Source organism: Artemia sp. Qi Xiang Cuo, chromosome 1 (assembly GCF_049724085.1).
Source record: "Artemia sp. Qi Xiang Cuo chromosome 1, ASM4972408v1, whole genome shotgun sequence".
NCBI classification, from domain to species: Eukaryota; Metazoa; Arthropoda; class Branchiopoda; order Anostraca; family Artemiidae; genus Artemia; species Artemia sp. Qi Xiang Cuo.
In genome coordinates, this window is record NC_142794.1 from 66,212,740 (window position 1) to 66,236,089 (window position 23,350).

The 23,350-nt window shown below is 34.9% G+C and overlaps 1 protein-coding gene across 3 annotated transcripts in view; it reads left to right on the plus strand.

The window, feature by feature from the left end:
* LOC148956614 (SPARC-related modular calcium-binding protein 2-like) overlaps positions 1-23,350 on the plus strand; it is a 90,641-nt gene that overhangs the window by 46,661 nt on the left and 20,630 nt on the right. For 2 of the 3 annotated variants that reach the window (XM_089086094.1, XM_089086084.1), the window contains exons 5-7: positions 6,395-6,493; positions 11,088-11,315; positions 18,170-18,322. In XM_089086094.1, the coding sequence (XP_088942220.1) occupies positions 6,395-6,493; positions 11,088-11,315; positions 18,170-18,322 (480 nt within the window). The remainder of the gene's footprint in view (positions 1-6,394; positions 6,494-11,087; positions 11,316-18,169; positions 18,323-23,350) is intronic. The other variant, XM_089086091.1, reaches the window with a different exon arrangement.

A 23,350-nucleotide genomic window follows, 5' to 3' on the forward strand; every position in this document is an offset into this window, starting at 1 on the left:
ACGACAAGCATAATACAAAAAACAAATGGTCGTTGCGTGTACTGCCCGAGATTTGAGACAAAACAGAGTAGACTTGCTAAAATCATAACATTGAATGTACCCATTTAGAAAAAGAACTAATTACATCTTTAGAGTGGAATCCTTTACCCGTCTGCACATACAGTATATGCATAGAAGTGACAGGGGTGGATCCAGGATTTTCTTAAGGGGGGGGGCAAAATAGGTTGATGCGATAAAAAGAAAATTTAGGGGTGGGCGCAAAAGAGGTTGATCCGATAAACTTGCGTTAGGAGTAAGTTTAATTAACGCAAACTTGAGTTAATTAAGTATATTACACTACTTTAGACTACGCTAGGGGGGGGAGCGCCCCCTCACCCCCTGGATCAGCCCCTGTGAAGTGATGCATAGAAGTTGTTTAAATAAAATAGGAAGTAGTTGCAAAGTGGATATTAAAAATTTGGGAAATTTTGTGATTGTGGGGATGAGACATAGGGAGGGTTTTCTATCGTAGTGTTATTTTCAAAGTGTTTAAACTTATTGTTTTATATGTTTTGTTGTATTTGTAATATCCATGGCCCAAAAGGCTTTTGTGAGAAATATATCAAACTATATATCTATATCTATAATCACATAGCGATTTTTCTTCGCAGAAAGCCGTGATCTCAAGATTGGGTGTCTGACCCCTTACCGTCTGAGCTAGCAGGGTTTGTAATATTGTTTTACACCTCTGTCTTATTAATATATATACATAAATAAACTAGTTTCCTTTAAACATATTTTTTCTAGAGCTACAGCAACTTACCAATCATTGAAAGTAAGATCGTAACGGGAAAGCCGGGTGCTCGAGTGAAATTTCAAAAAAGAAGGGAGTCTTTCTAATGCAATTTTTAGGATGCTTTAAGCATTCTTATTCCTGCTGTAGGTAGAGGAACAGTACAAAGAAAAATCCAGGGTGTATATACCAGGCACGTACATAGAATTTTTCCAGGATAAGAAGGAAATATTGAAAAAACAATTTGCCATGGTTATAATAAGAACAGCTTAGAAACTTAGAAAATTAGAATTTATCAGGGCTCGCGCCCGAGGTGCCTCCTACATAGGCCTACGTCCCTCGTATAGACTTATTCTAAAATTAGAATCATCAATTGCTTCCATCTATATTAATTATCATTTCATTTTGACTAAAAACGTGTGTTATACATCTGAACGTAGACGTACTATACTGTATAATAAAATAAGATACAAGTTGTTCTTATTTCTTTAAAATTTTAGCTAATAAATAAAGTGGATGTCAAAAACCTAAGTCTTCTCTGACTATGTCGTAACATTTTGATGATAAGAAGGGTCCCTCTCAATACAATATTGTACAATAATGGTTTAAGCAAAAAACTACACTATGGGTTGAGGAATCTTAATTTAAAAAAGAATTATTGGCTGTAGAAATTTCTTCGAGAGGTTTGAATTGATCCAAAATTTAATCTGTTATTTTTATCTCATGCAAGACTAAAATAGACAAAAATTATGAGCAAATTAAATTTATTCTTCTAACTATAAAATTAATTTAGAAATTAGGAAAGTATCCTCACATGAATATTTTAGTCTCATTAGGGCACTGTTTTAGGATGATCTTGAAAACTGCGAAGTGCAGTTACACTTTTAAAATCAAATTTTCAGTGTTGAAGCCAACTAAGTACGGTATCAGATTCCTAATGAACAGGACTGATATTTTTTTTAGGAATTGCACCCCTAGATTCTTAAAAAATACTTGTTTTGATATCTTCATCTGAAAATTTCTCCCTAAATTTTGAAAAATATCATTTTTGGATCTTCATTTAAAAAAAGTGAACATAATCTTTACCTCCCTCTACATTTCCTGATTAGTCCCCCTGCTAAAGATTAAAGTAAACTTCCCCTTAGCGCTTTCCCATTAACCATTCCAATCTACCACTTCTGAATATTGCAAAACTGATGATAATGATAAGGTGAAACCAGTGGCGGATCCAGCATTATTGAGGGGGGGGGGAGGGGCGCAAAAGGTTGATCCGATAAACTAACGTTAGGAGCAAGTTTAATTAACGCAAATTTACGTTAATTAAATAAATTACACTACTTTAGACTCTGTTAGGGGATGCGCGTTCCCCTCTCCCCCTGGACCCGCCACTGAGGTGAACAGCAAGTCCATTTCTTTTTATTGTAGCCTACCGCTAAAGAAAATACCCTACGTTGCCTAAATTATTTCATTATACACATTTTATTAGTATACTTTGTTCCATGGACGGGTCCCAAATTATCAACAATAATGCTTTTAGCCTGTCAAAATATATTTTTAGCGCTTGGCAAAAAAAGTTAGAATTAGTCTAAAATTATTACCACCTTTTACGAGAAGATAAAACAGCACCTATGTTGTGGTAACTACTTCTCTTGGCGCCACTCATCTTGATTCGAGTACAATTTTTTGTGTCTAAGGTAATTTATTATGGAACAAATCTCGTGTTTCCTTTTATTAGTTTATGTTTCTCATGCGTATTAATATGGATGTTTATTATATATTTAAATTATACAATTTGCCTAGTAATGCAGCCTCCTAATGAGATTAAATAAAAAAAAAACAAGTTTTTTCAACTGAAAGTAAGGAGCAACATTAAAACTTAAAACGAACAGAAATTAGTCTGTATATAAAAGGGACTGTCCCCTCCTCAAAGCATCGCTCTTTATGCTAAACTTTTTTGTTGTTTTAAAAAATAAAGTTGTGAGAAAGAGTCAAACTTTAGCATAAAGAGCGAGGCGTTGAGGAGGGGACAGCCCCTTTCATATACGGAATAATTTCTGTTTGTTTTAAGTTTTGATGTTGCTCCTTACTTTCAGTTGAAAAAACTTGTTTGTTTTTATTTAATTTATGATCGTTTTTTAGTTAATGCAGATTTTATTTGTATAAAAATTTTAATTTTCTTTTGATAAATGGATGTCTTTACAAATTAACTTAAGTAACTAACTTCTATATTCGTATATTTTTCTTCTGGCAAAAAATACAAAGTTGCAGATTTTTGCAGATATGAGCTTGAAACCAAGGTAATAGTGTTTTCTGATACGCTGAATCTGACGGCGTGATTTTCATTAAAATTCTTTCACTTGTAGGGGATGTTTCCCCCCTCTTTAAAAAATCGAGTAAATTTTCTCAGGCTCGTAGCCTTTGATGAGTAATACTAAACTTAATAAAATTTATATATTTAGAATAAGCATTATAAACATATTCCTTTGATACATTTATTGACATCAAAATTCCGTTTTTAAAAATTTCGATTACAATTGAGCCGTATCGCTTGTTTTTTTATTGTTTTTTTTATTACGTATATGTTATTACGTATATGAGGGGGTTCTCCCCTTAGTCAATACCACGCTCTTTACGTTAAAATTTAAGAAAATTTATTATTAAAAACCCCCTTAATCACAAAGGCTTTTTAATTATAATAGATAGCTCTTTTGAAAGCACTAAAAAAAAACTGTAACTTTACGAGCGAGGTATTGATTTGGGGGAAGAACCCCCTCACATACGTTATAATTTCTGTTCGTTTTAAGGTCTAATATTCCTTTTTAAATTTCAGTTGAAAAAACTTGTTTTTTTTTTATTTAATTTATGATCGTTTTTTAAATAATGCTTGGAAATCTGGCGCCCCCTTCATAGAAATGTCCCTTACCCCAAAGAAGCATCCTCTAAGGAAATATTCTCCAAAGTAACCCCCTCCTCTAGCCCCCCCCTTCAGAAAAAATCCTTCCTGAAAATGGTTGTATACTTCCCAATAACCAATAAATAATGCTGGCAAGTCCGGCGCCCCCTTCATGGCAATTTCCCTTCCCCCATGAAAACTTCCTTCACGACCAGTTCCTCCAACATAACCCCCGATCCACCCTGTCCTCCCACTACCAGAAAAAAAACCTCCTGAAAACTTCTGTATACTTCCCAATAACCAATACTATATGTTAACATTGGGTAAAGTTCATAACTTTTAGCCCTCCCTCTGGGAACTTCGGGGGATTAAGTCATCCTAAAAGATATATTTGTCATATTTTCGACCATGCTGAGCAAAATGGGTATCTCAAAATTTTGATCGGGTAACTTTGGGAAAAAAATAAGCGTGGGAGGGGGCCTAGTTGCCCTCCATTTTTTTTGGTTACTTAAAAAGGGAACTAGAACTTTTAATTTCCGTTACAATGAGCCCTCCTAAGATATTCTAGGACCACTGGTTCAATACGATTACCCCTGGGAAAAAAAACAAAAAAAAAAACAAACAAGCAAACAAATAAACACGCATCCGTGATCTTTCTTCTGGCAAAAAATGTAAAATTCCACATTTTTGTAGATAGGAGCTTGGAACCTCTACTGTAGGGTTCTCTGATACGCTGAATATGATGGTGTGATTTTCATTAATGTTATATAACTTTTAGGGGGTCTTTCCCCCTTTTTTTGAAAATCAGCCAAATTTTCTCCGGCGCTTAACTTTTAATGGGTAGCACTAAACTTGATGAAAGTTATATATTTGAAATCAGCATTGAAATTTTATTCTTTTGATATATCTATTGGTATCAAAAACCCATTTTCTAGAGTTTTGGTTGCCATTGAGCCGGGTCGCTCCTTACTTACAGTTCGTTACCACGAACTGTTTTATAACTTTGTAACCATCAAAAGAGAATATATGACCAAGCAGAAGCTGGGCTATCCGATTGTTGTATCTGCTTTTGAATAAAAACTGCATAGATTATGTAACATTTTATGATTCATAAATAAATTTTCTTTTAAAGAAAAAATAAAAGAAAAGAAAACTAGAGTTCAGTGTAATTAGTTCTCTCTGATCAGGGGCGAATTTCCATCATTTTTATTGGGGGGGGGCAAGAGAGGTCTATATCCGGATAGTCAAAGGGTATGGGATGTATAATAATTTTAGTACCGGGAGCACGGAGGGCTCACCGCGGGGCCCCGGTATATATGGATTCTCATTGTCGCTTGTCTCCTAACCGCAGAAAACTAAATTTAAGACAATTTGCTGCCTTTTCATATTGCGGTCTTTTCAAAGACATTTGATTATTAAAGCAAGTCCGATTTTTAACAAAGATATCTACTAAGCTTCAAACTTTTGGTTTCATTTTTAAGGTTTTTGAATTGATGTAATCCCTTATTAAAATACATACTAATACTTTTGCAATTACCAGCCACTGGGCTCATGCACTTGGCACGTGGCAGGCTTCTATATATGGATTCTCATGGCCGCTTGTCTTCTAACCACCGACAATTTGTTGTCTTTTCGTACTGCAGTCTTTTTAAAGATATTTGATTATTAAAGCAAGTCCGATTCCTAACAACGATATCTACCAAGCTTCAAACTTTTAGTTTTCTTTTTTAAGGTTTTTGAATTCTTGTAATTCCTTGCTAAAATATATATAAATATTCTTTCAACTACCAGTTATTTGCTCTTTACGCAACTTAATGTCTTTTCATACAGTGTCTTTTCAAATGTATTTGATTATTACAGAAAGTCCAATATCTAACAACGATTTCTACTAAACTTCAAACTTTTTGTTTTATTTTTAAGATTTTTGAATTGTTGTAATCCCTTGTAAAAATATATACAAATATTTTTTGCAATTACCAATTTTTGCTATTTACGCAATTTAATGTCTTTTTTATATTGAATTCCTTTCAAAGATATTTGATTATTGAAATTACTTCGATTCCTAACAACGATATATACTAAGCTTCAAACTTTTGGTTTTCTTTCTTAAAGTTTTTGAATTGTTGTAATCCCTTCTTAAAATTGAGATTCATTATTTGTAGCAGTTGCAAATTTTTCTTTTTTGGATGATATCGAATCATCATTTGTAATAATTGCAAATGTTCTCTGTCGTAAGAAGAGTGTTATTGTTTTCATCTGTCATTAGAGAAAGTGTAATCATCTTTTTCTGTCATTAGGCAATACGTCATTGTCTCTATGTGTCAGTAAAACTGTTTTCTTGTTTTACTTCAAGACCTTCTTCTTAGATATACTTCAGTTTGTAATTTTTTATAAACACACCCCAACCGTTGATTCTTGTGGTATCAAGATCAATAATCGTTTAATTCAAAACAGAACAAAAGAAAATAATTGGCATAATTCCTTGGGCGTTGGTCTCCCTTTTGGCCATAATAACAACAGACACTAACAGACTTTACATGTTTTCGAACCTCCACTTCCAACCACCATTTAACAAGATTACTTCAGCACAGGCATATCCTCCGTTCACGTTGCTCAAAGTATGAACCTGAAAAAAATTAGTTAGTAAAGGTAATACAGATATTGATATTGACCATAGAATACTCAATTTTTGTATCTTTTAATTGCTAAAAATTTCTGAAATTTTCCAGGATGTTCAGCAGTCGACAAAACGGTATTCAATAGCAACTTGGTGAAAATTTTTACCACGGAATATAATAGAGCACCACGAAATAAAACAACAATTAAAGGTAATTCTTTTTTATACAAGATCTTTTAAGCACCATTTGGGGGAATTTTTCGCGTCCAAAGAAAGGTTTTTAAGCACCAAACACAGTATATACACTGTAAAAAAAAGGCTTTTTTTTACTACTTTGAGGGTTATTTTCGTAGCCTCTTTTTTCCTATTAAGTCAATTGCTATTTTTTGTCCTTGGAATTTAAAATATTGCAATTTAGTCGTCATATTTTTTTTAATCAAACCAGTCCTTAATTAAATTTTAATTACAATAGGTTTTTAACCCCGTCAATTTTCTTTAAAATGAGCCATTGAATAACTCTCTACGACGTTCCAATGCCAAGCTACCTATGGAAAAGAAAAAAGAAAAAAAATACCGTTTAGGCAGAATGCTGTAGTAGCTAGTACTTTTTTTGATTTTTAAGCCAATATATTTTCCGTGCTGTTCAAGCCAAGGGACAGACAGTTTCTTGAATAAGGGTTTCATACAAGGCGGTTCCAAAGGTGTACTTTTTGTTTTGACCTGACTCAAGTTTTTAGGAGTTATGGATTATTATATTTCTTAACATTGTACGTGATCGTCTCTTACTAGGTTGCTAGCTACCGCTGCCACCTGGATTATGAGGATTTTATGACTGCTCCTGTTATACCCGACAAAATAATCTTTATAGCAAACAATTTTGTCCAGTTGGAGTCGTTGAGTAAGGGCTTTTGTAGGTGAGTTTGGTGTTTAATATTTGATTCTACCTGCCTTGGGTGCATCTAAAAATGCCTTTCTTGAACACAAACCTGTATTTCGTTCAATTTCTGTGTCCCAGGTCTAGCACCTATTTTTCTGTTGATGCAAAAACGAGTACACAGGCCTTTTCTCTTGTGATCATCAATAATCTGGGTTTAACGATACATAAAACATATCATAACGTTCAGACACAAGAACTGTTCGAAATAGTAAAATGCTTAAAAGCTTGTTTGTGTTTCCATTGTAGGAAATGGGAAATTAGTCCTTTTTTGGTAACAATTACTGTTTCAAAACAAGTAGACACTAATATTATTCGGAGTATTTATGATACATTACACATAGAGGATGGCGTTAACAACTTTAAGTTTGGCTAACGATAGTTGTTTATGTAAAGAAGAAGAAAGAGAAAAAAAAAATAATGAGAGGGATCAATTTAGTAGAATAGTAGAATACACATTTAGTAGAATAGTAGAATACAGAAAGGAGCGATCAATTTAGTAGAATACACAGGTTTTAACAATTGTAGTTGTAAAAATGTACAAAACAAGCTTTGAGTAATTTAGAAAAATAAAAATCTATTTAAAGAAAATGTATACGTGCCTCTTCTAGAATCATTAAAATCTAGGTATGAATTTTTAATCATGGGAATGAATTTTAGTGATGGGTACAGGATTTTGCTCTGGGACGATTGTGAGCTAGAAAATAGCCAATAAGAAATAATTCTATCAATTTTGGATCATGCTTGGCTCATTCAACGGAGTATCATGGCGACGGCACATGTCACTTTCTAGCAAAAAACAAACTCTAGCCAATAATAACCTAAAATTTAAATACGCGTTAAAAAAAAATAATTGTCGAGTGAAGAAGAATTGCAATTTGAATCTGATTCAAGAATGGTAACTATTATCTCAATTAATCTTTATCACAACAGTCTATTGCGAAAACAAATTTATACAAATATTAGTAGACAGCATGGAACCCCATAAAAATAGTGTCAGATCGTAATGAAAACTGCACTATTGGAATATCCATAGCCAAAACCCTCACATAGGAGAATTCCAGTCCCCCATCTACAGTAAGAAGGAAAATCACTTTTTTTCATGGGAAGCAGCGACGTGTCTCTTTTTTTATTCTCGTAATCCTCCTTCTTCTTCTTTTTTCTGTCATCACTAGTGGGGCACTAAAATGTCAGGGAGAGGTGTTTAAGGGCTCATTTGAATGAAAATTGCTATATCTAGTGCTTTTTTGCAATTGAAAAAAAGACGATATCGACATAAATGCAATTTTAGACAAAACTGCATCTTAATGTACAAGATAATTTTAACACACGTATCTACTGACAATATAATATAATATGCGTATCTCTTGAAAAGTTCCTTCTCTGGAGTATAATGTCAAAGTCAAGTAAATCCACTGCCTTTCTCCTGTGGTTCGTTCTTTACTATTCCGACTAAGAAACAGGCGAAGGCTTTTTCCTGTGTGAGGTATATTTTACTGAAAATATTAGAAATAAAAGACGGCGGAGGATCGGGGAGGGAAGAGGGATAAGACTGAAATAATCTCGAATGAGTGCTATTTAGTAATTGGTTTAAACACTGTCTTCTTATCAAATAAAATAATAATAGTTTTTCCTTTAGTGGTAAGCTAGTAAAGAACAAACTACATCCCATAGTAACCAAAAATTTCAAAACGTGTTAAAAAAGAATTGTCAAGTAAGGACCAATCGCCATTTGAAGCTGATTTAAGAATGGTAACTATTACTTAGATTAATATTAATGATAAAAGTTTGCTGTGTAAACATTTTTTTGGAATTTCAAAAATAGCCAAAACCCCTAAAATGGTACCAGATCGAAATGTAGATTGTAGCACTGGAATCACCCTTTCCAAAAACCCAATTTAGAAGAACCTCAGTCCCCAATATCGCGCAACAAGTTAAATCGCTTTTTCCCATGAGACGTAGGGATATATTTCCATTTTGTTGCTCATCTGCTTTTTTTTCTGTCGCCACAAGTCCGGCGCTAAAACATCATACAGAGATGTTTAAGGGCTTACTTGAACAGAAATTACTATATCTGGTACCTTATGTAATTAACAGAGATAATGTTTGATTAAAGTGCAATCTTTGACGAAAACTGCCTCTTCATATACAAGATGATATAACGCATGTATCTTTTAACAAAGGTATGGTTGTCATAACTGACTAATTATATTGATCAATTTTAGTGATAACACTGAAATAAGATACATTTTTTGACAAAAAGTGCGTTTTGGGGAGCAAATCCATTATATCTATACATTTCTTTTTCTTTACCAATTCTTGTTGAAGGAGCGGTCTTAGAAGCTTAGAAGAGGTTGCATTCAATTGGGAAACAAAAAGCCTATTGGCCCTTTTAAGGGGCATAAGTGATAAGTAAAGTAAGATGTATTTTTTCACAAAAGCTATGTGGTGGTTCTGGTCTCTCTTGCCCCCGGGGCAAAATCTCGATCAGTGCCTCCCGTCTACCAAAATTATCAGGCCAAATTTAAAAAGAAAAATTCATGTATTAACAATGTTTTTCATTTATTTAAATCTGACTTTTCTTACTTTAGCCTCTGCAAAATTATTCATCTTCTCGTCCCGATTGATTGCTTCTATTTTTTGGCGCTCTCTGCTGATTAACACTAAATCATTTAGTCACTCCTGGCCCATAGTAAATTAAACCTTTCTCAATAATTGACGTAAGTGCTGACCCCCCCCCCCCCAGCACCAATGAAGTGACGACAGCCGTAAAATAAGCGTGCATTTGGAGTCGACTGGATCACGACAGAGATTTTGAAGACCTACCTTCGAGCCTGCAAAAGTGTTTGAACTACTGTCCGAGTGGTCGCCTGGAATAACGAAACAGTCCCAAAAGTTTGGTTCAGGGGCACATTTGTTAAACTCTTCAAGAAGAGCGATACGCTAATCTGTGGCATTTGGAGAGGTGTCAACTTTCGACCTGGTAGGCTATATCTCTGATCTTATTTTTATTCTTTAACTAAGGGTTGAAGAGTTCAGGGAAGGGGACGCAAAAGAAATATACATGCTTCATTGGTTTTGAAGAGGCGTTCAATTCTTTTGATCGGAAGATCTTAGGAAATATTTTGAATTATTACGGATTACCTGATAAACTAGTCGAAATGAAAATCACACCCTATAAACATAGTGAATATTGTGTGCCCACAGAAAATGAGGATACGCCTTTCTTCAAGATAATGTCTGGTGTCAAACAGGGATATATCCTATCCCTATTCGATTCTGTTGATCGGAAGATTTTTGGAAAGATTTTGAATTATTACGGATTACCTGATAAACTAGTCGAAATGAAAATCACACCCTATAAACATAGTGAATATTGTGTGCCCACAGAAAATGGGGATACGCCTTTCTTCAAGATAATGTCTGGTGTCAAACAGGGATATATCCTATCCCTATTCCTGTTTGTTATTGTTATGGACTACATTCTAAGGCAGTCTTCAGACTCTAGTGAAGTTTTGCAGCCAATATATCTCTGACCTGGACTTTGCAGTCGGAAAGACATGACCATGACTCAATTATTTGGTTTGTATCTTAGAAACATCTTCAGAGAAACGCTAGCCTAGTAGGGTAAGCTAAAATGTTTTCCGAGCTGGATCTTATTTCAGGTAAAGGTTGCATTAACAATGTTTCATAAATAATGCTTACATTATTTGCACTGTTTTCTTTTAATAGTATTTGGTAACGTTTAGGAGCAATGAATTTTTAGACTTTCAAGGGAAAACTTTGACACTTTTTAAGAGTTATTTTTTTTTATATATTTAACATTATAAACGTTTGCTTGAAGCTTGATATAGACAGTTTCTTTATTTAGAGAGAACTTCAAGTGAGGTGGAAGAGATTGACTGGAAGTTCCACCAAATTGACCGAAACGGCGATAAATTCTTGATCAAAGCTGAATATAAAACTTTACGGCGCCATGTCAAGAAACTGTTGAGACCATGGCGATGCGCCAAAAATTTCCCACGTGCTTGTGACGAAGATGGTGATAAAAGGATCTCAGTCACAGAATGGTCCATTTGCTTAGGAGTGGAATTGAACTGTAAGTCATTTCTTGTTCCTATGGGACGGGCAGTTTGAAATAACCCAGTTCAAAAACAACTAAATGCAACAATGTCTCTAAATTTCTGTTCCTCAATATTGATTTCATTATTTCTTGCTCATGATGGGTTAGAATATGCATTCCACTCCACTAAACGGGAAGAACTGCGACTAATACGCATATCTACCATATTTTGAAAGGCTTTATGATTGCTAACGTTAAAAAGAAAAAAAATTGTTTTTTTTTTCATTAATCTTTTAACTGGATCAATATAAATGGTTCTTTAAATGGTTCTCCGTCCAGCACCTCAGCTGGGCAGGACTGAGTCTCTTTGTCACCGCGAAATATGAGAGAAAGAGAGAGAAAGACGGAGGGAGAGACAGACAGACAGACGGAGAGTGAGAGAGAGAGAGAGAGAGAGAGAATGATAGATTTACTAAGCGACTGACTGACTTCCTATGAGTTGCAATCATTTTCAATGTTTTGATTTTGTTTTTATTTGTACATTAAGTGACTTCAAAATTATTTCCAATTTTAACCTTTAACTCTCAAAAATTGCGGCACGTTGGTATTTAGTTGATTAAATGTCAGAAAGGAGTTTAAGTATTTTGAAGGCAAGCCTCTTTTTTCTGGCATTTGATGTAAGAATGGATTTTGTTGATGAATTTGATCAAATTCAGAAGTATATTTGAACAGCTGAAAGGTTCTAGAAACAATTTGGTTTTAGCTTATTTCCTTGACGTTATTGTTTTTAACTTGCCTTAGCCTTAAATGACTATGCCAATGAAAAATAACGTAAAATCTATCGTTTCAAGACTTTAGTCTTGAAACGAATACTAGTAATGTATGTAAATTATATTTAAACAAATAAAAAAAATGTAGGCCTATGTAGCTTCTTAATGAAATGAATAATTTCCTGTCCCATTTGACTTTTCAAATTTCATTCAGTGTCAGAATTCAGTTAGAATTTAGACAGTTTTGGGAATTCCATTTTTAACACGCTATTTTAAGTGCAGGTTACTAACGTCTAATCTAATCTCGTAAACGTCTAATCACGTGCAGGTAAACGTCTAATCACTTATCTTGGAGACCTCTGTAATATTCAATTTACGTCAAAAGCATGAAGAAACAGCTCGCATGCAAAACGCTTTACCGTTTTCTTTCTTAGCATGGCTATATCTTCCTGAGACCTGAGCATAGAAGTAATTTTCCGATTTTTTTTATTTCTTTGTAATGAGTTTCCAAAAATCATTATTAATACTAATATGCTTTTAAAAAAATGTGCCCCCCTAACTCCTCCCTGTAGAAAGCCAACAGATTGAGATATTCAGTCCCTTTCCAGGAGAAAGTAAAGAACAAATTTGTGTGCTAAAAAAAATTGTCAAGTAAAACTTCAGTGTAAATTTTTAGAAGCAATTGCTGTCTCTTGCCAAGCAGAAAATAATTTTGCATGGTCTGCACATCAATCTTGACTTTTTACAACATATAGGAGTGGCATTTTCCAAGCTACAGAATGTTGTATGTGCAGTGCTGCTCTTGCTTTTGGTGGAGGGATTTTTCTTTTCTAAAGACACGATTGTCAGTTTTGCGTGGAAGTTCTTCCTCACTTTTATCTTAAACTTGAGCCTCTGAGCTTCCAGAATTGAGCAGAAACTCGGCAAAACTGCAAGCTGCTTTATATCACCAGAAACTTCTTAACCATGACCCTTCAACTCCTGGAAAGTGTTTGCTGATGCAAACGCTGGAAGCCGTTTTATATCACCAGAAAATTCTGAACTATGACCCTTCAACTCCTGGAAAGCTAGTGCCGTTTGCTAGTGCCACATCTTCAAAATGATGAAACAGACGCAGAGTCGACTTTTTTGTACGCGTTACGCCATTATAATGGCTAAACATGCGTTCCATGAGATCACCACCACCCATGTATATATTTGTAGTCTGTAACTTCATGTGGACATATAACCTACACGTGTTACCCCTGGTGTTTCTCACAACGCTTAACCTCCGTCTCAACGTCTATATCTTTATAGTTGAGCATATATACATCACAGAGGCTCTGCAATTCTTTTTAATTTTGTTTTTGGTTAAATGTATTGAGTTTTTGGCACTCTCACGGTTTCAAACAGTTCGTGGTAACGAACTGTAAGTAAGGAGCGACCCGGCTCAATGGTAACCGAAACTCTAAAAAACAGAATTTTGATACCAATAAATACATTAAAAGAATCAGATTTTAATTCTGATTTCAAATATATAAGTTTCATCGAGTTTAATCTTACCTATAAAAAGCTACGCGCCTGAGAAAATTTGGCTGATTTCCGAAAAAAGGGGGAAAGACCCTCTAACAGTTATAGAACCTTAATGAAAATCACACCATCATATTCAGCGTATCAGAGAACCCTACTGTAGAGGTTTCAAGCTCCTATCTACAAAAATGTGGAATTTTCCATTTTTTGCCAGAAGAAAGATCACAGATGCGTGTTTATTTGTTTTTTTTTGTGTTTTTTTTTTCTTTTCCCCAGGGGTGATCGTATCGACCCAGTGGTCCTAGAATATCGTAGGAGGGCTCATTGGAACGAAAATTAAAAGTTCTAGTGCCCTTTTTAAGTGACCCTCCCACGCTCATTTTTTTCCTAAAGTCGCCCGATCAAAATTTTGAGATAGCCATTTTGTTCAGCATGGTCGAAAATTTTATAACTATGTCTTTTAGGATGACTTAATCCCTCGAAGCCCCCAGGAGGAGGACTGAAAGTTATGAACTTTACCCAATGTTAACATATAGTATTGGTTATTGGGACCCGGCTCAATGGTAACCGAAACTCTAGAAAACGGTATTTTGATACAAATAGATACATCAAAAGAATCGGATTCAAATGCTGATTTCAAATATTTAAGCTTCATTAAGTTTAATCTTACTCATCAAAAGTTAGGCACCTGAGCCAATTGGGTTGATTTTCGAAAAAAAGAGAAAAGACCTTCTAAAAGTTATAGAACGTTGATAAAAATCACACCATCATATTCAGAATATCAGAGAACCCTACTGTAGAGGTTTCAAGCTCCTATCTACAAAAATGTGGAATTTTGCATTTTTTGCCAGAAGAAAGATCACGGGTGCGTGTTTGTTTTTTTTTTTTTTCCCCAGGGGTGATCGTATTGACCCAGTGGTCCTAGAATATCGTGGGAGGGCTCATTGGAATGGAAATGAAAAGTTCTAGTGCCCTTTTTAAGTGACAAAAAAAATGGAGGGCAACTAGGCCTCCTCCCACGCTCATTTTTTTCCCAAAGTCACCTGATCAAAATTTTGAGATAGCCATTTTTTTCAGCATGTTCGAAAATATTATAAGTATGTCTTTTACCATGACTTAATCCCTCGAAGTTCCCGGGAGGAGGGCTGAAAGTTATGAACTTTACCCAATGTTAACATATAGTATTGGTTATTGGGAAGTATACAGCACAGACGTTTTCAGGGGAGATTTTTCCTGGTAGTGGGGGGGGGGGTCGGGGGTTATGTAGGAGGATATTTCCATGAAGGAAGTTTTAATGGGGGAAGGGACATTGCTATGAAATGGACGCCGGACTTCCCAGCATTATTTAAAAAAAGATCAGAAATTAAATATAAAAAAAAACAAGTTCTTCAACTGCAACAGCAGCAACATCAAAACTTTAAACGAACAGAAAATATTACATATATAATTGGGTTCATCCCCTAGTCAATACCTCACTCTTTAAGCCAGAGATTTTTTAGTACTTTCATAAGAGCTATTTATTCTAATTAACGGCCTTTGTGATTAAGCGGTAATTTTTAAAGAATTGGAACAAAATTCGAACTGTCGCTTGAAGAGCAAAGTATTGACTAGGGGGCGAACCCCCTAATATACGTATTAAAAATATATGAATATAGAAGTTCGTTACGTAAGTTAATTTGTAAGTTACGTATATTTCTTACTAATAAAAACGTTCGTAAATAAAATGAAACAAATTTCGAGAAAGCCACTTAACCAAATAAAAGTAAATTAATATGAAAATTTTGTTTTAATTATTCAGGTACTGTGAGCCAAGATCAAAACCTGCATTTATTCAAAAAAGTTCAAAAATTAAATAAAAAAAAAACAAGTTTTTTTAAACTGAAAGTAAGGAGCGACATTAAAACTTAAAACGAACAGAAATTATTCCATATATGAAAGGGGCTGTCCCCTCCTCAACGCCACGCTCTTTACGCTAAAGTTTTAATTTATAACAACTATTTTCTTTTAAACAATAAAAAATTTTAGCGTAAGGAGCGATTTGTTGAGGAGGGGACAGCCCCTTTCATATACGGTATAATTTCTGTTCGTTTTAAGTTTTAATCTCGCTCCTGACTTTCAGTTAAAAAAAAATTGTTTTTTTTATTTAATTTCATTATAAACCGGTTGCATACCGGTTTCTTTCAGCCAGCATGGCCAAGAGCTTTACAGAATTGAACATTCTATCACCATAGAGGTAGGTGCCTTCTGACTGGGCCTGGGACAAGGCTAGTGCAATTCCCGCTAACAAGCCATGTACTTTAGATTGTCTCGTAAAATAAATTAAATATGTTTTATTAAATCCACTTGGAGACTGTTTTGAAAACTGCTTCTCAGACCCAGATCAATTTTTAAAGAAACACTTATGCAGAAAAGCTTACAAAATTAATTAAGCAACAAATCATATTGATATTCAATTAAATGGTAAATCTATCAAACTCCAATGTCTATTATTTTTGGCTTCCTCGGTATGAAACGTGTGTTCACGGACGAGGACAGGGGGGTTTTCGTGGCCCCACCAGAGCCTTCTATTCAAACTAATTGTTGGTAAAAACCTTTTAATCATTTATCCCTAACGCATTTTTTTCTTTTATTATCTTTGCTTTTATTTTATCTCCAAATTTAAGCTTCTGTAAATCAACAAAACAAGCAGTTAAAGTCAGAAAAGCTTTCGGAAAAAATTGTAGATGGCACTTCAAGCAAGAAAAACACGTTAAAACACTCAAAATTTTGTTAGCAGTTAATCTCTATCCGGCCCCTAGTGTACATCCCAGATCACCCATTGTGCTCCGTTACACGGTACCTTACCAAATTTCAACTTGCTGTGCCGCTCTACAACAAACGACACTCCATTGTGCTCCGTTACACGGTACCTTACCAAGTTTTTAAGTTGCTGTGCCGCTCTACAACAAACGACACCCCATTGTGCTCCGTTACACGGTACCTTACCAAGTTTCAACTTGCTGTGCCGCTCTACAACAAACGCCCTGGTGTGTGCGCAAATTTTGAAAATGAGCAGATCTTCGCTACATAGCTCGAATGTGACCGTGCCTTTAATTCTCCGGTGTCTTTACTGACTGACGCAGAAAGTAACTGTGATTGTTTAGATTCAGCAGCCCATGATCTTACCCGTGCTTTTGACTCATCTATCCACAAACATATTCTGTTTGCTGCAGCAGAAAGAAGCGTAGAACATTCGGTCATCAAACTTTTCGACTCAATACAGAGATATCTTCGTGTTAGAATAAAATATCCCAATTAGGATTGCGATATGCTTTTAGAAATTGGAATACCAGTAAAAAAGGATATAAGGCAAAGGGCAGTAAATTCACTAGCTCTTTCCATAGTTCCGTAATTAAAGCGCAATATGAAGCCCCAGCAACCTGCATTTTATACGGGATTGATGTGCCACTTATAATTATGCTGACGACATTTTAAATTTTAGTAGAAACCTAAATGGAATAAATAGGTGTTTTAGTGCATTAAAGATAGCATATGCTTGTATTGGCCATACATTCAACGCGTCGAAAACTGAATTGTTATTTTTTAACTATAAAGTGTCAACTGAGGACATAGGTGGTATGCTAGAAGATATGGAAACCCAACCTGTCCAAGCGCTTACTTGCCTAAGAGACCTGATCGGTACGTCGCTGAAGGTCTCTCGTCCACTTATTATTGTTGATACCCATATAAAAGTTCATTCTGCTTATGGAAAGCTTGTCCCGAGCAAGGCAAGATTTGGTCGCGATATTCTAGCCCGATTGTATAATGCGTTTGTTTCACCGAATTTTCTCTTCATTTCTCCGTTTTGGGATTGTTTAACACAGACAGATCAGAAGAAGCTGGGTACGTTATATTTTAAATATGCCAAGTATTTGTTTGGGCTTTCACCATGGTGTAAAAACCGGTATTTGGTCAGTAGATTCGGACTGATAGACCCCACTTTGGCAGCTCTTATCAAAGTGGCGAATTTCCATAAGAAGTTCCTGACTCTTGGTCCTCCTTGGATAACTCTTCAGGGACAGACTTGAGATGAATATTTTATTTTCAATCAATCAATCAATCATTTTATTAATAATAAAACACTATTACAAACGTAAAAAAAGTTATTCGGCCCAAGAAGCTCGGCTTATTGTGGGCCATACAACACAATAATAAAGCACTAAAAGAACCATAGATATTAACCTAAGTCAAACAATATATATGGAATAAAGATGAAAGAGAATAAACACTAGCATACAGTAAAAAAAATATTATAATAATAACGATAAATAAAAACCAAAAAAAGTGGAGAAACATTTTAATGCCGATATTTAGTTAGCCCGTTTCTTGTATATATTCGTGTTAAATTGCATTTTGTAGTTTGTCTTTTTTTTTGTTTATTATTTTCTTATACTCTGCCGTCTTTTGTTTTATGTACAGTTTTGGCAGGTAAAAAATCTATATCACATTATATCATAGACTTCACCACTTTAAAATTCCTCCTTTTGTAGACATGCTTTTGCTTGATTTTTAAGTAGTTATCTAAGTAACGTAGCTTTGATACCTGATGTGTGTCCGTATTTATGGATTCAGTATCCTTTCGTCTATTCTTGTTCCTCAACTCAGCTGGCCTGAAGTATGGAAGCCATTTGCAAAATGCTCCTAATCAACATGGCGCAAACGGAAGAAGCCTATTGAAGCAAGGTGGACCACCCAAAACTGAAGAAGAAGAAGAAGGTGGTAAAGGTATGTTTATGGTTACAAAATCAACTCAACCTCAATTTTATTTTTATAGGCCCTAATGACCGACCATCCAAAATCAAAACATATTCAATGGAAAAAACAGGTTTTAAGCAATTGCAACTTGGAATTACTAGGTTGGCCTGAAAATCATATCAAATCTTGGCTTTTGATAAAACATAAATAAGAAAAAGAAGTTATCTTGGGTTAGCACAATCGATGGATGCGGAAGGCCTATACTCTTGAATTTTGGTCTAATTCGAACCTGTTTTGCTCACTTTATTAGAGAATAGACACATTTCTTTGTCAAAAATAGATTTCCTAAAAGTTAAAGAAAATAGAACCTAGAGGGAGAAGGTGTCCTCTTTGATGTTTGGGGCCAACGAGTAGTTCCAGGGCTAAGGATCTTATAGAATTTCTTAGTTTCAACACACATGTATATAAAAATATATAATATATAAAATATTTTATAATATATAACATATATTTTATATAATATATAAAATATTGTATAATATATATATAAAAAGTATAACTACTTCTGATTTTTTGTAATTTTTGTTGTTCAAAAATCAAAACAGCATCTTTTAATTGTGCAGGTCGATTCTTTTAATTGATTAATTTTTTTCCAAAAACATGCCTCGTGCACAATGAATTCTCGAACGTTTTCTGGTTTGGACGTGCTAGATACATTTACATTCTAGACTTTATCTTCAAAATTCCATAGGAAAAAGGCATTTTAGTTTTCGAGCAAATATAATAGATTCTGATCATAGATCTTTATATGTTTTTTTAGACGTTTTAGCTTAAACCAAAACTTCAAATATCGTTGTTAGAAAACTAGGGGTGTTAGGAATAATTCTTCAAATACTAGGAATAATACTTACCTAATATTTGAATCCAGTTTACAAAACTGCACAAGAAAACATTTAATAGCCATTAACCTTTTTCTTGGAAATTTTCAAAAGACTTGAATCTCACAATTAAAAAATAACAAATTGTGAATGATTTCTAGACAGAAAAAATGGGCCTCATTTTTTGCACGGCTTCATTGCAGCATTTGAAATCATTCAAAACAATTCATCTCTCGCATACCAAGCAGGGGTGGCTTGAAGCACTCAGACCAGGGGGGGGGGGTGAGAACCCTCCTTTAAACGACTTGTAGATCATATTCTACGACTCATCATTACCTGCAAATTTCACAGACAATAGTGTTTTATCATTTATACTTATCTACGGGAACAAAGAAGGACAAAAACGGAACACTACATGCGCAAATATACAGCTAAGAAAAGCTTGAATCAGGATTTGCCTCCTCTTGAAAATGGACCAACTCGAAATAATCTTGTTTAAGTCTTCAACATTAGTAAGGTCTTTCTCATTCACCAGCAACAGGAGGAAATCCAGCTAAGGAACACACGTGGTAGTTCTCAGCCAACTCTTCACAAACTTGAGTTTGCTGAATGTTCTTTCGGCAGCTGCAACTGCAACAGGTGAAGTCGCTGCCAATTTGCAGAGACGACTGGCTTGCTTAAGCTGACAGTTCCGGCAATGTCCTTCACCAAGGACGTCTCTGAAGCAAGCAGCGCCTTGGCAAAACTGGAACAAAACTTCAAGCTCTACTTGAAGAGCAGCAGCGTCTGGAGCTCTTTCCTGGTTTGGGAAAAACTTTGTTGTTTGCTCAATATCTGCAACTGAGATACTGTTGTTCAAAGGAGGCTGGAGCAAGGTGCAAAAAGGCAAAAAATTGGCAAGGTAAGCTCTGAGATTATCTCCCATCATTGTAGTCAACTTGTCAAGCAAGATTCTGAAATTTAGTCTATAGAACTGATGCACTGAGATATCGGCTTGACTTTGAGCTCGGCTGTTATAACGAGATGGTCCAAGTCTCCGACGATGGTGTCTGATGAAATCAGCCTCTGGGTCCACTTCCATCCTTTTGGCAAACTGTGCTGCACTGTCAATTAAACTGTTCATCAACCAAAGCTGAGTGTGTTCCCAGCTGATCTGCTGACACTATCGAGAAAGATGCTGCCTTCTGCTTCGTTTGCTCGCTTTTCCCTAGTGGTCCGGGGCGAGACCAGTTTGAAAACACTTGGGTGGAAGACGGTATGCGGCAATGGCACAAAATGAAGAGCCAAGGAAAAGCAAAGAAAGGAAAACTAGCTAGTCACTTCTCTTCCGGGTCACACAAAGCAGGTTTGTCGGATCATTGTCACTTTGTCAACAGTAATGGTGATGCTGATTTCCTACACATTAAACGAACTGGAGCTAAGCTTTTGCAACAAGAAAAAGATGAAGAGACGAACGAGAAGTTTGTGACAACTCGTTTGGGCGTTGCAAGAACCCTAGTGAGACAAGGCATTGCATTTAGAAGAATGGAAGAACAAGACGGCAGCTTTGTTCAATTTGTTCAACTTCTAGCTAGATATGTGCCTGCTCTTGAAGCTTGGTTTAATGATTCTCGGTATAGACCATACAATGGCGGATACGACACCTGATGCTTCACATTCTGATAAGCTTGCAGTGGTAATCCGCACCATCAGCTCGGAAGGGATGCCTAGAGAGAGACTATTAGATGTTAGCGAGGCAAATGACAAAACTGGTCAGGGTATGGCAGAAAGTATAATAGGAACACTGACAAGGAGAGGAATTATATATATATATATATATATATATATATATATATATATATATATATATATATATATATATATATATATATATATTAATTAATGAGGAAGACTACCTACATGAAAACAAGTTAGAAGTGATTGAGTCAGGTGATTTTCTGACCCTATCCAATTCCCCTTTCTCTTTCTGTAGCTGCTTTTCATCACAGTAGATTAGGGTTAAAAAAGAATCCGATTCTGCATGCCCCTCGAACAGAAAATGTTTCCTTTTAAAGCTTCAATTAAACTCTAAAATAGTTGGGTTTTTAAGTTTTCCTGAATTAAAATATTGAGGAGTTGATTTATTTTATTCTTAAACAGAAAAGTATTAAAAGAAGACTGTCTTAGAAGATGATCTAATTTTGGTTTTCCAAGGCGAAAAAGTCTTATCTCCACAGCCCATGACTGTTAGTAATTCTCTATTTTTGAAAAATTCAACTACATCTATATACCCATTGCAAATTGTAATTTATTTCATGGGGGGAGGGTCATAAGTCATAGGGTTGTCATTTATTCATATTGTACGTTTTATGAATTCATCGAAAACATTCCCAGGTTCACATATTGAACATAATTCAGGGCAGGGGGAGGGGCAATAATTCATGGGCGAGGGTAAATTTGTAAAATTTCCGAAAAAAAAACTCTTGAATTCTGCCAAAGAAAAGCATTTTGAAATACCGGTAGAAATTTAACAATCCAGACATTTGAGGGAGTTGCGCCAGAAGCTTATGTCTCTTCGTACGCGTCTGAGCAGTGTGCCCCAGTTTATTCATTTATTTCTTATAAAATCAAAAAACTAGTTCAGGAAACCGTCCTTAGAATAAACGACAGTAAATTGATTTCTTAAATCACATTTTCAATTGTCATCATTTAAAAACATGTATAAATAAAAAAAAAATAGTAATAATAATCTGTTGCAGCTCAAAACAGCATGAGGACAGCAGAGTACAAAACTGTGTCAGTTTCTTGGCTGTATGAGACAAAAAAAAGGTGCAAGAAATTTTTTATATTAAACTAAAAGTAATCTATCAATACATTATATTATTTGAAGCGAAAACTAGCCTTGGAATTTCACTTTGCTTTATGTAACTAAGAAATAGGCCGGGGGGGGGGCAAGATTTCCCTTCAAACTTGATTTATTGCACTTTGTTAGTGAGGTGTTTTCTCCAGCTACGTTCAATTATCAATGAATGAACTATTAAGCCTTTTTTTATATCACCCGAATCATATAAAGGAATGCCTCGCATTAAAACACGTTTTCATGGCGTCAATATTAAAAAACATTCCGTTTCTTGAATTTTTCGTTTGCTTTTTATAAAGTGTATAATTCTTTTGATGGCAAGGCTAAAGGTTGTCGGAAACGATGAAAGAGGGAGCTTTCTCTTTTGTTATGGTTTTAATAGGAATTAAAAACAGGATAACCTTCAATCATAATTTTCGATGGTCCAAAATGATTTGTTGCCCACTTATAAAATCATGCAAAGGGGGGGGGGGGAACTACTTCTATCGGGAACTGTGCCATTGATAAAGAATGGTTACCTGGCAGAACTTAAGGAAAATAAAAACCATATTGATTGCAATTTTAGAAATTAAAAATTTATTGAAGTGAGAGTTTATTTAGGTTCAGCCTTGGATTATCCAAGAGTAGGTGGATTCTTTTGTTTTTACACAATTGTTTATTGTAAAGCAGCTACAGCTAGGGCATCATACACAAAATAGGCAACTAAAAATTTCATCGCCCAAAGTACCTATAGCACTCTGTGCAAAGATAGTTCTCTTTTCTTCGACCCAAATAAATCAGAAGTAAAAAATGAAAAAAAAAGGAAAAAAAACTACTATTTTTATTCAGATTTTGCTTGATACCGCTTGAAGGCGCTGTTTTTTTTTTCTTTTTTTCTCAGAGACAAGCTTGAGTTTCTTCTTCCATTTTGAGTTTCCTACTCTTCGTGCAACTGTTTTAATAATGATCCTCGACTCTAAGTTCTACTTTGTGCTATGACCATTGGAATTTTGGTTGTATTCCAGCCAATTAATGACCGGTGAAATTCGGAGGACAAATGACGCTCTAGACTTCATTTGGGTTTAAGGGGTGGCCTCACCAGACTTACTTGGAATACTTTCTATTTTTTTAACTTTTACTTTACTATTTGATAAAACTTCGTTCATTTTGCGTTTCACTTCATCATCCATTGCAATTTCTGTCATTTTAAGTTTTAAGTTATTTTTCAAATTTAATATTAAAAGCAATATAGAATCTCTTTCAACTATTTCAAAGAAAGGCTTTGACTGTAAATGAAATGAATTAGTGTTATATAATTAATTCATTCGGATGAAAATAATCAACTTTTAATATTGACATTCA